Source organism: Procambarus clarkii, chromosome 53, assembly GCF_040958095.1.
Source record: "Procambarus clarkii isolate CNS0578487 chromosome 53, FALCON_Pclarkii_2.0, whole genome shotgun sequence".
NCBI classification, from domain to species: Eukaryota; Metazoa; Arthropoda; class Malacostraca; order Decapoda; family Cambaridae; genus Procambarus; species Procambarus clarkii.
The window spans coordinates 25,235,944-25,251,255 of NC_091202.1; the positions used below are offsets into that span (position 1 = coordinate 25,235,944).

At 46.7% G+C, this 15,312-nt stretch overlaps 1 protein-coding gene across 1 annotated transcript in view; it reads right to left on the reverse strand.

Moving 5' to 3' along the window:
• LOC138352466 (coagulation factor V-like) overlaps positions 1-15,312 on the reverse strand; it is a 97,056-nt gene that overhangs the window by 27,133 nt on the left and 54,611 nt on the right. Inside the window, exon 5 of the mRNA XM_069304963.1 lies at positions 2,190-2,417. Coding sequence (XP_069161064.1) covers positions 2,190-2,417 — 228 coding nt within the window. The remainder of the gene's footprint in view (positions 1-2,189; positions 2,418-15,312) is intronic.

Below are 15,312 nucleotides of genomic sequence, written 5' to 3' on the forward strand. Positions count from 1 at the left end.
GGTGTTGAACTCAGTAGCCATTTCTCTGACCATCTCTGCAACCTGTTTAAGTCCTCTTGGAGGATCCTACAATCCTCACCTGTCACAACTGTGTGTGTGTGTGTGTGTGTGTGTGTGTGTGTGTGTGTGTGTGTGTGTGTGTGTGTGTGTGTGTGTGTGTGTGTGTGTGTGTGTGTGTGTACTCACCAAGTTGTGCTTGCGGGGGTTGAGCTCTGGCTCTTTCGTCCTGTGTGTGTGTGTGTGCACTCACCTAGTTGTACTCACCTAGTTGTGCTTGCGGGGGTTGAGCTCTGGCTCTATGGTCCCGCTTCTCAACTATCAATCAACAAGTGTACAGATTCCTTAGCCTACTGGGCTCTCATATCTACATTTGAAACTGTGTATGGAGTCAGCCTCCACCACATCACTGCCTAATGCATTCCATCTTTTAACTATTTTGACACTGAAAAAGATCTTTCTGACGTCCCTGTGGCTCATTTGGGTACTCAGTCTCCACCTGTGTCCCCTTGTTCGAGTACCCCTCGTGTTAGCAGTTTATCCTTATCTAATTTATCAATACCTCTGAGAATTTTGTAGGTAGTGATCATGTCTTCCCTTACTCTTCTGCCTTCCAGTGTCGTGAGGTACATTTCTCGCAGCCTTTCCTCGTAACTCATGCCTCTTAGTTCTGGGACTAGACAAGTGGCATCTTATCTTGAGGTTATCTTGAGATGATTTCGGGGCTTTAGTGTCCCCGCGGCCCGGTCCTCGACCAGGCCTCCACCCCCAGGAAGCAGCCCGTGACAGCTGACTAACACCCAGGTACCTATTTACTGCTAGGTAACAGGGGCATAGGGTGAAAGAAACTTTGCCCATTGTTTCTCGCCGGCGCCTGGGATCGAACCCAGGACCACAGGATCACAAGTCCAGTGTGCTGTCCGCTCGGCCGACCGGCTCCCTGGATACCTCTGAACTTTTTCCAGCTTTTTCTTATGCGTAATCATCCTCATAATCTGTGCATCATCAGCAAACAAGGAGAGGAACGATTCTATACTCTCATTTACATATTTCAGAAACAGTGGGTAATCATTTGGGATCTTTCTTTCCCCAGATCTTTCTCTCTATTTGACTCTTGCAGGATATCACCTCCCAGATGGTACCTTGTGTTCAGCCTCCTGCTGCCTTCGCCTAATTTCATTACTTTACACTTTCCTGAGTTGAACTTTAGCAGCCATTTTCTAGACCATTTCTCCAATTTGTCCAGGTCGTCTTGTAGTCTCTGTCTATCTTCATCCGTCTTGATTCTTCTCATAATCTTTGCATCATCAGCAAACATTGAGAGGAATGAGTCTATACCCTCCGGAAGATCGTTTACATATATTAGAAACAGGATGGGTTCAAGTACAGGATGTGTGTGTGTGTGTGTGTGGGTTTGTGTGTGTGTATGTGTGTGTGTGAATGTATCTGTATTCACCTAGTTGTGCTTGCGGGGGTTGAGCTCTGTTCCTTCGGCCCTCCTCTCAACTGTCAATCAACGATCAATTTTTCTTTCACAACACAGCTAGGAAGCAACCAGTAACAGCTGTTCATATATCACATTCACATTCCATAACATAGCATTTATTCACACTGAATTTCCTTAGCCACTTGTTGCTCAAAGCACTTATTTTATCTACATCAATTTGAAGGGCATGAAGGGCGTCTGCGTCTCCTATCTTCCCCAGTTTCTCAGCATCATCCACAAACATGTTCATATAATCCTGTATTCCTTCTGGTAGATGGTTTATGTAGACGATGAACGTTACTGGTGCAAGAACTGAACCCTGTGGTACTCTGTTAGTAACACTCCTCCAGTCAAACACAGTGTCTCTGATTACCGCCCTCATCTGTCAGAAAATTGTTCATCCATGTCAGAAGTCTCCCTCAAAATGTCTTTGATAAAAACGTGCATAGAATGCAACATGAAGTAGATTACCAACAGAGCTTTCAATGCCAACTCTGTTCAGCCGCCATACACAAAAAATGTGCCAACATGACTAATAATTCAAGGAGAAATGGTCCCAGTGACCACTCTGTGTACTGGCTCTGCAAAAAGGATGATGTAACTTTTTTGAAGATGATGGAAATCCTGGATAAAACTCCCGCCGAAAACAGAGAATCACTAATAAATGCCTGCATAGCAATTTCTAATGTCTTCAAACAAACTGTACATGAAACCAAGGTACAACCAGATGCAGCACAGAGCTCGGTGGCAGCGGCGCCGGAGCAGAGCGCAGAGTTCGGGACGCCTGAGCAGAGCGGGGAGTCGGGAGCGCCTGAGCAGAGTGCGGAGTTGGGGACGCCTGAGCAGAACGCGGAGTCGGCACCGGAGCAGAGCGCGGTGTCGTAGGACCCAGAGCAGAGCACAGTGTCGGGGACGCCGCAGCAGACTGCGGTCCCTGGCAAAGGGAAACAAACAAAACAAGGCCCCAAAATCTGTTGGTATTACAAATGGGCAACCTGTAAACATGGGATATCGAGAAGAACAAATGGAACATGTAAGTACGATCACCCTAGAACGTGCAGAAACCTCCTCAATACAGGTAAATGTACCAAAAGCTGTGAATTCTTTCACCCAGAAATTTGCAAGAACTCTTTGGACAGGAAAGAGTGCTTCAATGCTGAATGTCCAGCTTTTCATATAAGAGGTACCAGGCGAATAAAACCGACAGACCGCCACTATGAAAACAGCCACTACTCCATCGACCGGGATAATTTTTTAGCAAGAGGAGGAGGAGAAGAATGGCTAAAATGACCAGATTCTACCACCAACTTGGTCAAATGCTAGAGGACGCAAACTCAGTGGCCTCCTTACCAGAGCCTCACATATTAACACCAATTAAGGCATCCAATACTTCCACTAACACGATAACATCATTTATATTTGCCAACATCCAGGGTATAAGAACACGCAAATCCAACAAAGTTCACTTTATGGATGGTCTCCTACATGAGGCAAATGTAGTGTTTGCAGCCCTAACAGAAACTCACACAAAGGACTACCATGATGGTGAAATATGGATTTCAGAGTACAATCTTTTCAGATGTGATAGGAAACACCGGCTTCAGGGTTGGGTCAGCCTCTACATCAAAGACACACTCATCTGTACTGAGCTGCTAAACACCTCAAATGATATGGTGAAAGTGCTGATAATCAAAATAGAGATCCTAAATGTAGTTATTGTCCTTGTATATAAGTCACCGGAGGCAAACCCTTAGCAGTTTAAAGACCAACTAATGAAAATAGAACACTGCTTGGAAAACCTCACAAATCCAGCTCCGAACATCATCCTGCTTGGGGACTTCAACCTACAGTACCTGAAATGGAAGCACCAGGCTAATACAGTAATATTAGAAAGAATACCAGGAAGTAGCCTAAATGAACAGGCACATGCAAATGACCTGCTACGGATGTGCGACAGGTTTGCCTTAAACCAGCAAATAGTAGAACCAACTAGGAAGGAGAACACACTGGACCTCATTTTCACTAATAATGATGAATTGATCAGGAACATAATGATTACAAATACGTGTACTCAGATCACAACTTAATTCAAGTTATGACAACCATGGGGAATAGACCTTCAAAACCAGTCCAGATTCCCGGTGGAGGAGATTTCAGCAAATTCAACTTCAATAATAAACAGATAAACTGGGAGCAAATAAACCAGGACTTCACAGAAATAAACTGGGATGAACAGTTTATTGAATCGGACTGTGTTGGAAGACCAGGCCCTGTAGCCCCTGCTGCATTGGACCCCGACGACCTGACTACTCCCCTCAGCTCCCCTCCCTCCTCTGCGGTAGGGTCGAGTCCCCAGCCCCCAGTAGTGACCACCTCGTCCCCTGGCACGGCTCCGTCTCTCATTGTGACTACTGCGCATTTTACCCTCATGAACTCCAGGGGTTCTCAACGCCGTTCCCGCCACGGCCGCACTCGCACGATCCCTTCCCGTAATACTACTTACAACGCCTTGTTTGGTCCCGCTACGTGGGCTAAATACTTTGATCTCCACCATCTGGATTCTACTCCTCCTGATGATTTCTCCCTCCATAAACACCTTGTTGATTCAGTAGATGCCTCTGTTACTTTTAACTCCACCAGTTATGGTACACGTGTCGTCGCTGCTCCTTCTCAGGATGCAGCTACTCACTTAGCCGCTTTGTCCTGCAATGGAGAGACCCCTGTTCAGGTCTCCAAGAACGCTCGGTTAAATGCCAGTGTTGGCACTGTTTTCCTCCCGCACCATGTTGCAACTGGTGTTCGGGACCTCAACGATTGCCAAGAGGATATTAAACATATCCTCGAAGCCCAAGGCCATTCTGTCCTCCAGGTGGACACATTTACTCGACCCCCTCGTGGTCATCGCCGTCAGCCCCTTCGAGTTGTAAAAATCACCTTTGATAGTAGGACCCTTCCGCCCTCTATTATTCTTGCTGGTGCCAGATGCTCCGTTCAGGAGTACATTCCCTCTCCTAGACTATGCAATAAGTGTTGGAAGTTCGGGCACGGTGTCCTCAAATGCACCAGTACTGTGTATCTGTGCCCCTTGTGTGGGGACGATAGTCATTCTAAGTCCGAGTGCACTTCTCCCCAGGCTCGCTGCCTCAATTGTGGTGAAGCCCACCCTACCTTCTCACGCTCGTGTATGCACTACAAACTCGAGAAAGCCGTCCTCAACTTGAAGCACCGTGATCGTCTGTCTTTTCCTGAAGCGAGACGCTAAGTTCGTCGTCTCACCCCTTTCGCGGGCGTCTCCTACGCTCGCGTGTTGCGTTCTACCTCTCCTTGTCCTTCCCGTCTTCCTCAGTCTCACAACCGTTTCCAGGCCTTAAACCCGACCACACCCACCACCTCCTCCCCTATTCCTTTTGCCTCCTGTCCCAGATGGTCTCCCTCCCGGTTCTCCATCTGGGATTTTTTCCCCTTCCTACCTAATCCACCATATCTCCTTTGTCTTCTTCCCCATCTTCCCCCACTCTTTCTTCCCGACCCTCCCCCCAGTTTCTTGACCCCTCCACGCCACCTGTCTGTCCAGGCTGATATCCATCATCCTCCCAGCAATCTTCATGTTGTTCGCTCTCGTTCCTCTTCTCCTGCTGAGACCATTGAGTCTGTCGCTCGGTACGTTGTTTACTGGAACGCCTGTCTCTTTGAGCCAGAAACGTAAGCCTGGCTCCTCTCCTTCTTCCTCTCCGGAGGGTAAGAAGGTTTCGCTTTCTTCCTCGCCCCCTCCCTCGGACTCTGTCACTACATCCCCTCCTATTTCAGTAGTCGAACCCTCTGTCTCTGATATGGAGGTTTCTTCCGCCCCCGATTCGCTCTCTGTTGCTGCCCTTCCTGAGGTACACTCCCTGATTTCTGCCCCCCCCCCCCCTCCTCCAACTGTCCTTGCCTGCCCCTCTCAGTTGTCTCCTCCTCCTCCGGACCCCGTCAGTCCGCCTCTGGTCTGTTCTCTCGCTCCCTTCCCTCTCTCCTTACTAAGTTTACCCATGCCCCCCCTAACCCTGATTTTGCCGACCCTGCCCCTGATCCAGACCCTGATCCTGACCCCTGATCCTGACCCTGATCCTGAGATCCTTTAATAAACTGTGTTCCCCTTTCCCTTAATTTCTTTCTTGTTCTCTATTACTGTCCTTTCTCTTTGATAATGTCTATTCTTCAGTGGAATATTCGTGGATTTTATGCCAACTTCCATAAACTCCAACTTCTAATTACACAGTTTACACCACTTTGTGTTTGTCTCCAGGAACCAATGCATGGTGCTCGTCCTGGTCACTTTCGTGGTTATTCCTTTCTTTCTCCCCCCCACAGCTCTTGCTGGGGCCCATAACTCTACTGCTCTCTTAATTCGTTCTGATATTCCCTTCATCCCCCTACTTCTTCCGTCCACCTATCCATTGTTCTGCTGCCCGTGTTTTTGTGGGTAAATGGTATACAGTCTGTTCCATTTATCTCCCTCCAAACATCCCTCTTTCCCTCCCTGATCTAAGCACCTCCTGGACTCCCTGCCAGAGTCGGTGCTCCTTTTGGGTGATTTCAACTGTCGACATTCCCTCTGGGGTGATGTTCTGACAAACACCCGAGGCCGTCTTCTCGAACCGTTCGTCCTCGCTTCATCTCTATCTCTTCTGAATTCTGGTGAGCCCACTCATGTGGACTCTCGAACTCGCACCCTTTCCTGTCTTGATCTTTCTCTCTGCTCGTCGTCCCTTTACTTAGATTTCACGTGGCAGGTTCTTGATGACCTCCATAACAGTGATCATTTCCCCCATTCTCGTTTCCTTTTTCTCTTTCCACCCTCCCCTCTCCTTCCCTAGGTGGCAGTTTGCCAAGGCTGACTGGTGCCTATTCACCCTCCGCGCTACTCTCTCTGACCTCTCCTCTCTGCCTCTTCCTCACGCCCTCCTCCTTTTTTATGACACTGTCTTCAACGCTGCCCTCAGCTCTATCCCTCGCTCTTCCTCCCGGGGCACACGGAAGTGTGTTCCCTGGTGGAATGTGGACCTGTGCTCGGGCTGTCCGCTGTAAGCGTGCTGCTGGAAAAACACCGTCACAGGCAGACGGCTGATACTTTTATTCTGTTTTGGAAGGCAAGTGCGGTGGCCCGAAGGACCGTCCGTATTGCTAACGTGAGATTTGGAAATCTTATGTTTCCACCATTATGTCCGATACTCCTCTACCGCAGATCTGGAAGAAGATCCGCAAGATTGCGGGCAAGTTCCTTCCAGATGTCTCGCCGGTTCTCCACCTCCGTGGGACTCTTGTGGCGGATCCAGTGAAGGTCGCGGCCGAACTGGGTTCCCACTTTTCTTCTGTTAGCTCTGGTTCTCATCTTCCTCAATCCTTCCTACTTCGTAAGCCTGTTCTTGAATCTTATCCTTTAGATTTCCAAACTCTTCTCCGCCTTCCCTATAACGATACTTTCTCTCTTCTGAACTTCAATCTGCCCGGGCCTTCTGCGGATCTATGGCAGCAGGCTCGGATGACGTTCATTACGAGATGCTTCGCCATCTCCCTCCGTGCACGTTCAGTATTTACTGAGTCTGTATAACCAGGTCTGGGAGCCGTCGTCGTCCATCCCTGAGGACTGGCTCGATGCCGTTGTACTCCCTATTCGGAAACCAGGGTCTCTCGGTACGTCACCTAAGGACTTCCGTCCTATTGCTCTCACAAGATGTGTTTGCAAGCTGTTTGAGCATATGGTAAATGTCCGTCTGATATGGTTCTTGGAACACCATCACCACCTCTCTCCTTCTCAATTTGGTTTACGAAATATTCCGCAGCACGACTGATGTCCTGGTGAACTTGGAGGTCTATATTCGTACTGCTTTTGCTGGAAAGACCTCCATTGTTGCTGTCCTTTTTGACCTGCGAAAAGGCTTATGACACGACTTGGAGATACCATATTCTGTCCCAACTTCGTTCTTTTGGCCTTCGTGGTAATCTCCCTCTCTTCCTTCAAAGCTTTCTCTCTCGTCGTACCTTTCGAGTACCACTCGAAAGTACCACTCTCTCTGCCTCTTTTCGGCAGTATGAAGGTGTGCCCCAAGGTAGTGTTCTGAGTACTACTCTTTTTCTGGTTGCCCTCAATGGTCTCCTTTCCTCCCTTCCTTCTGGCATCTTCTCCGCTCTTTATGTTGATGATCTTACTCTTTGCTGTCGAGGTGATGATTCGCCTCTCCTTCAACGGCGGCTTCAACTTGCGATTGATGCCGTGTCATCTTGGGCCACCAATCATGGCTTCAAGTTCTCTACTACTAAGACTTGTGCCATGACTTTTACTCGGAAGCGGGTCGTTCTTCGTCCCTCTTTGTCACTTTATGGTCATCCCCTTGAGTACAAAGATTCCACGAAGCTTTTGGGGTTATTCTTTGACACTCGTTTGTCTTGGTCGCCCCATGTCTCTTACCTCCGTGTTGAATGCTCTAAGGCCCTTAACCTACTTAAGGTTTTGTCCCATACTTCTTGGGGAGCGGATAGGCGCACGCTCCTCTATTTGCATTCCTCTCTCGTCCTGTCTAAGCTCGATTATGGTTGCCCTGCATACTCTTCTGCTTCTCCTTCTACTCTTCGCCGTCTTGATCCTTTGCACCATACTGGGTTGCGCCTCAGCTCTGGTGCTTTTCGTTCAACTCCTACCCTCAGCTTGTACGCTGACACTGGCTTTCTGTCTCTCCAGGATCGCCGTGATCGCTACAGTCTTCGCTATCTTGCGCGATCCTTACAGCATCCTCACTCTCGCCTCTATCGTGCTTTGACTTTTACCCCTCCTGTAGTTCCTGTTCCTCTTCACCACCTTCCTCTTTCTGTCCGTTTGTCTCGCTTACAAGATTCTCTTTCGGTTCGTCTTACTAATGTTTCTCCTCGTATTGTTCCTCCTTGCCCCCGTGGAGGGTCCCCCTTCCCAAATTTTGTACTTCTCTGACCCGCATCACTAAAGCTTTTACCCCTCCTACAGTTCTGAAACGCCTCTTCCTTGAGCACTTTTCTTCTCACTCCCATGTAACACCGCTCTAAAATGCAATTGTAACACCACTATAATGTATACTAAACTAATGATGTAAGCACTACTACGTATCCTGAGTAACACTTCCCATCGGTTGCAGTTGGTAACACTGTTATTGAACACGGTAATGTGAGCTGACATATGATGGTTACACCGGAACCAAAAGGTACACTGCCAACAAGGAAATGCTACACAGGACTAAATAATGCTGCCACCATCTGCCTTCACCATTGAGACTATATCAAGCAACGAGGCAAGAAACATTGCTTGCCTTGGAGAGTACTTTCTATGACTCATTAATTATGGGACTATATTCAAAACTATTCAAAACTATATTCGTCAGCCACTATATTCAAAAGGCTAAGAGGATTCAACAATTGACACAAACGGGAAATTTAACATGAGTTTATTGAGACTAAAATTATGCTAATTACCACTTAGAAATCCTACTTTAACAGTGGCCAATATTTAAGAGATTTAGACATGGAACAAAACCTCAGAGATCACACACAGTACCTTAAGACCTCTGTCTCTCCCTCTGTCACCTCCCGATGTTCTCCACAGCCCTCTCTGGACCCTGGTGTCCGGCACTGTGTCTAACAGGACCAAATATATACCCTCAAAAAAGGGGGAGGGGAAGATTTACTGTTGCTACCTAGATCAAAATTGCCAGGGGGGGTCAGGCCACACGTGCACAAACAATTAAAAATATTTCAATTAAGCTTGTTTGACATTCACCATACACTCTTCAAGAGAGGAGTTATTAATTACGTGTGTGACTAACCTCTGACCTGGCCAAAAGGGGGAGATCCATGGATGTTTACACATAAGAATCTGGAGTCTAATTCCTTGCAATGTTTGACAAGAGTATCATGAAATATTACATACTTGAAATTATGCTGACTAAGACTAACCCAGGAATTTTTTAATCAACATACAAGATAATCCGGAGGTCATCTGGGCTGACCTCTTGGAAAAGGCTTCCTGGGTGTGAACTCTAAGGGGGGGGGGTCATGCATGTTACACCCACTCCGTTCCCATCTTCACCGACTGGTCAAAGTCTGCTGACGGTGTGGGCTACTCTGTTGTTTTTCCTGACTGCACTTATATGTGTCGCCTTCCTCCGGAGGCTAGCATCTTCACAACAGAACTCTATGCTATTCTCTATGCTCTTCGTCTCCTGCTTTCCCGGGGGCAATCCTCCTTCATGGTAGTAGTTGACTCTCGTAGTGCCCTCATGGCTTTAGGGTCCTTTAATCCAGTCCACCCTGTGGTCATCGAGATTCAACATTGGCTGGTTCTTATCTCCAGTAAATTTAAGTCGGTTGCGTTTTGCTGGGTTCCCAGCCATGTTGGTGTCTCTTTAAATGAGCGTGTGGATGCTGCCGCTAAGGACGCTATCCGCACTTGTCCCATCTCCCATAAAGGTGTTTCTTATTCTGACTTTTACACAGTTATTCATGCCTCCATCCTTACCCGATGGCAGAGTTGTTGGTCTTCTATTCTTGGTAACAAACTGCGTACTCTTAAGAGTTGTGTGTCCAGTGGCCTTCCTCCTGCCACCGTAACCGGCGGTGGGAAACGGCTCTGGCTAGGTTACGTATTGGCCATACCCGTTTAACTTACGGTCACTTAATGGAGCATCCGCCCTTATTGTCCGAAATGCATTGTCCCTCTTACGGACGTACATATCCTTGTTGAATGTCCTGACTTCCAGGATGAGCGTGTGTCTTGTTTTCCAACTGTCCCCCGCGATCGCTTGTCCCTCGATAGAATTCTTGGCGACTCGGATACTTTTGATATCGTTCGTTTTATGCGTTTTTGTTCTCGTATTGGCATCCTTGGTGATATTTAGCGCCCTCTGATTATCCCGCACATTTGATGGTGCTACATAGCCTTCCCGGTTTGGTGCCTTCTATTGATAATTACTTACTTACACACACACATACACACACACACACACAGGTGGAAACTGAGTGCCCAAATGAGCCACAGAGATATTAGAAAGAACTTTTTTAGTGTCAGAGTGGTTGACAAATGGAATGCATTAGGGGGTGATGTGGTGGAGGCTGACTCCATACACAGTTTCAAGTGCAGATATGACAGAGCCCGATAGGCTCAGGAATCTGTACACCTGTTGATTGACGGTTGAGAGGCGGGACCAAAGAGCCAGAGCTCAACCCCCGCAAACACAACTAGGTGAGTACAACTAGGTGAGTACACACACACACACACACACACACACACACACACACACACACACACACACACACACACACACACACACACACACACACAAAATGACATCGCAAGCAAGGCAAAGACTCAGCCTAAATTGCTGCATAGCCACATCAGAAGAAAAACAACAGTAAAGGAACAGGTTATGAAATTAAGGTTAGGGGCAGAAGGATTCACTACAAACGACAAGGAAGTGTGTGAGGAACTGAATAAGAAATTCCAGGAGGTCTTCACCTTGGAGCAAGGAGAAATCCCAGAGATAAGAGAGGGAATAGCTAACCAGGAACCACTGGAAGAGTTTGAGATTACCAGCGGGGAAGTAAGGAAGTGTTTACTAGAATTGGATGTGACAAAGGCTATAGGTCCAGATGGAATCTCCCCTTGGATACTAAAGGAAGGAGAAGAAGAACTGTGCCTCCCGCTCTCCATGGTGTATAACAAATCACTGGCAACAGGGGAACTGCCAGAAATTTGGAAAGCAGCTAACGTAGTCCCGATATACAAGAAAGGGGATAGACAGGAGGCACTGAATTACAGACCAGTGTCTCTAACCTGCATACCATGCAAGTTGATGGAGAAGATTGTGCGAAGAAAGCTAGTGGAACATCTGGAGCGAAAGAACTTTGTAACACAGCATCAACATGGATTCAGGGATGGCAGGTCCTGCCTCACAGGGTTACTTGAATTCTACGACCAGGCAACAAAAATAAGGCAAGAAAGAGAAGGGTGGGCAGACTGCATATTTTTGGATTGTCAGAAAGCCTTTGACACAGTGCCACACAAGAGGCTAGTGAAAAAACTGGAGATGCAGGCTGGAGTGAAAGGGAAGGTACTCCGTTGGATACAGGAATACCTAAGTAACAGGAGACAACGAGTCAGTGTGAGGGGTGAGGTCTCAGATTGGCGAGACGTTACGAGTGGAGTACCGCAGGGGTCAGTCCTTGGACCTATACTGTTTCTGATATATGTAAATAATCTTCCAGAGGGTATAGAATCGTTTCTCTCAATGTTTGCCGATGATGCAAAAATTATGAGGAGGATTGAAACTGAGGACGATAGTAGGAGGCTACAAGATGACCTAGACAGACTGAGTGAATGGTCCAACAAATGGCTGTTGAAGTTCAACCCGAGTAAATGCAAAGTAATGAAACTAGGTGGTGGAAATAGGAGGCCAAACACAGGATACAGAATAGGAGATGAAGTACTTAATGAAACGAACAGAGAGAAAGATCTAGGAGTTGATATCACACCAAACCTGTCTCCTGAAGCCCACATAAAAAGAATAACGTCTGCGGCATATGCGAGGCTGGCTAACATCAGAACAGCGTTCAGGAACCTGTGTAAGGAATCATTCAGAATCTTGTACACCACATATGTAAGACCAATCCTGGAGTATGCGGCCCCAGCATGGAGCCCGTACCTTGTCAAGCACAAAACGAAGCTGGAAAAAGTCCAAAGGTATGCCACTAGACTAGTCCCAGAACTAAGAGGCATGAGTTACGAGGAAAGCTGCGGGAAATGCACCTTACGACACTGGAAGACAAAAGAGTAAGGGGAGACATGATCACAACCTACAAAATCCTCAGAGGAATCGACAGGGTAAACAAGGATAAACTATTCAACACTGGTGGGACGCGAACAAGGGGACACAGGTGGAAACTGAGTACTCACATGAGCCACAGAGACGTTAGAAGGAACTTTTTCAGTGTCAGAGTAGTTAACGGATGGAATGCATTAGGCAGTGATGTGGTGGAGGCTGACTCCATACACAGTTTTAAATGTAGATATGATAGAGCCCAGTAGGCTCAGGAATCTGTACACCAGTTGATTGACAGTTGAGAGGCGGGACCAAAGAGCCAAAGCTCAACCCCCGCAAGCACAAATAGGTGAGTACAAATAGGTGAGTACACACACACACACACACACACACACACACAACACACACACACACACACCACACACACACACACACAGAGTTTTGCTGGAGTTTTGAGGAAATGGTTGTTCAGGGCTGTGAAGATTTCAGTGACTACATATCAGGCACCATAGCAATTGGAGGACAAAAAATTATAGTAGTAGTCATATATAACCCCCCACCAAACGACAGAAGACCCAGACAGGAATATGATAGAAACAACATGGCCATCCTCAACATAATAGAGAGCAGCTTCTTTAGCTAGCAGGAACGAATCCAGGCTACTAATTATGGGAGACTTCAACCACGGAAACATAGATTGGGAGAACAGAGACCCACATGGAGGACCAGACACATGAAGAGCTAAGCTGCTAGACGTGGCAAGAAGAAACTTTCTCAGTCAACACGTCAAGGGACCGACAAGAATGAGAGGAGAGGATGAACCAGCTATGCTTGATCTGATATTTACCCTCAATGAGTGGGATATAAGGGAAGTTAAGTTGGAAGCCTCCTTGGGAATGAGTGATCACAGTGTATTGATCTTTGAGCACCTGGCAGAGCTAGGATTTATCTCCCAAAAAAGAACCAGGAAACAATGGGCTGGCCAACCGAAAGGGAAATTATGAGGAGATGAAAAAATTCCTAAGGGATATACCATGGGACACAGAATACTGAACAAAGTCCGTGCAAGACATGTTGGACTATGTCACCCAAAAGTGTCAGGAGGCTGTAAGCAGGTATATGCCGGCCCAACAGGAAAAAACGAGAAGCAAAAGAAGTATCCATGGTTTAATAGGGCATGTATGGACGCAAAGGAGCTGAACAAAAGGGCGTGGAGGAACTTCCGTAATAACAGAACACCAGAAAGTAGAGAGAGATACCAAAGAACCAGGAACGAGTATGTTAGTGTGAGAAGAGAAGCTGAAAAAGTATGAAAATGATATATCTAATAAAGCCAAGACCGAACCAAAGCTACTACACAGTCACAGCAGGAGGAAAACAACAGTAAAAGAACAGGTAATGAAACTTAGAACAGGCGAGGACATGTATACAGAGAAAGACAAAGAGGTGTGTGAAGAACTCAACAAGAAGTGCTAGGAGGTCTTCACAATAGAACAAGGTGAGGTCACTGCGCTAAGAGAGGTGGCAGAAAATCAGGCGGCCTTGGAAGGGTTCGAAATTACAAGAGATGAGGTCAAGAGGCAGAGACATCTGTTGGATCCAACCCCCACAAGCACAACTAGGTAAGAACTAGGCAACTAGGTAAATACACACACACACACACACACACACACACACACACACACATCCATGGCAATTAACACTATAATTGAGAGGGCAGCCTATGCTGCCTGTAGAAATAGATCCCATCTGTTCATCATGGGGGACTTCAATCACAGAAGGATTAACTGGGAGAACAAGGAACCACATGGAGGTGTGGATACGTGGAGAGCTAAACTATTGGAGGTGGCGACAAGAAACTTCTTAAGCCAACATGTCAGGGAACCAACTAGGATGAGAGGAAACAATGAACAGCGAGACTTGACCTAGTCTTCACTCTGAACTACTCCGACATAAGGAAAATCGGTTTCGAGGCCCCAGCAGGGATGAGCGACCACAGTGTAGTGATGTTTGAGTATCTGGTTGAAGAAGGGTTATTGAACTCGAGGAGAGGTACTGAAAACAAAAGGCTGGCATTCTGAAAGGGAAACTATAAGGAGATAAGAAAATTCCTTTCAGATATAACATGGGAAACAGAGCTCAGAGGAAAGACGGCCCAAGACATGATGGACTACATCACGCAGAAGTGTAAGAAAGCAGCAAACAAGTTTGTCCCAGTCTAAAAGGAAAACAATGAAATGAAGATGAGAAACCCATGGTTTAATCAGAGACGTAGGCTAGCTAAGCAGCAAAGTAAAAGGGCGCAGAGAAACTATGGGAATAACAGGACACTTGAGAGAAGAGAAAGATACCAGAGTGCCAGGAATGAATATGTCAGGATGAGAAGAGAGGCAGAAGGACAATACGAAAATGACATCGCAAGCAAGGCAAAGACTTAACCTAAATTGTTGCAAAGCCACATCAAGAGAAAAACAACAGTAAAGGAACAGATAATAAATTTAAGAATAGGGGCAGACGGATTCATTACAAACGACAAGGAAGTGTGCGAGGAACTGAATAAGAAATTCCAGGAGATCTTCACTTTAGAGCAAGAAGTTCCAGAGATAAGAGAGGGAATAGTTAACCAGAACCACTAGAAGAGTTTGAGATTACCAGCGGGGAAGAAAGGAAGGAAGCTTAATGTAGTCCCGATATACAAGAGAGGGGATAGACAGGAGGCACTAAACCACAGGCTAGTGTCCAAAACCTGCATACCATGCAAGCTGATGGAGAAGATTGTGCGAAAAAAACTAGTGGAACATCTGGAATGAAAGAACTTTGTAACATAGCATCAACATAGATTCAAGGATGGCAGGTCCTTCCTCACAGGATTAATTGAATTCTACGACCAGGCAAGAAAGAGAGGGGTTGTCAGACTGCATATTTTTGAATTGCCAGAAAACCTTTGACACAGTACCACACAAGAGGCTAGTGAAAAAGCTAGAGATGCAGGCAGGAGTGAAAGGGAAG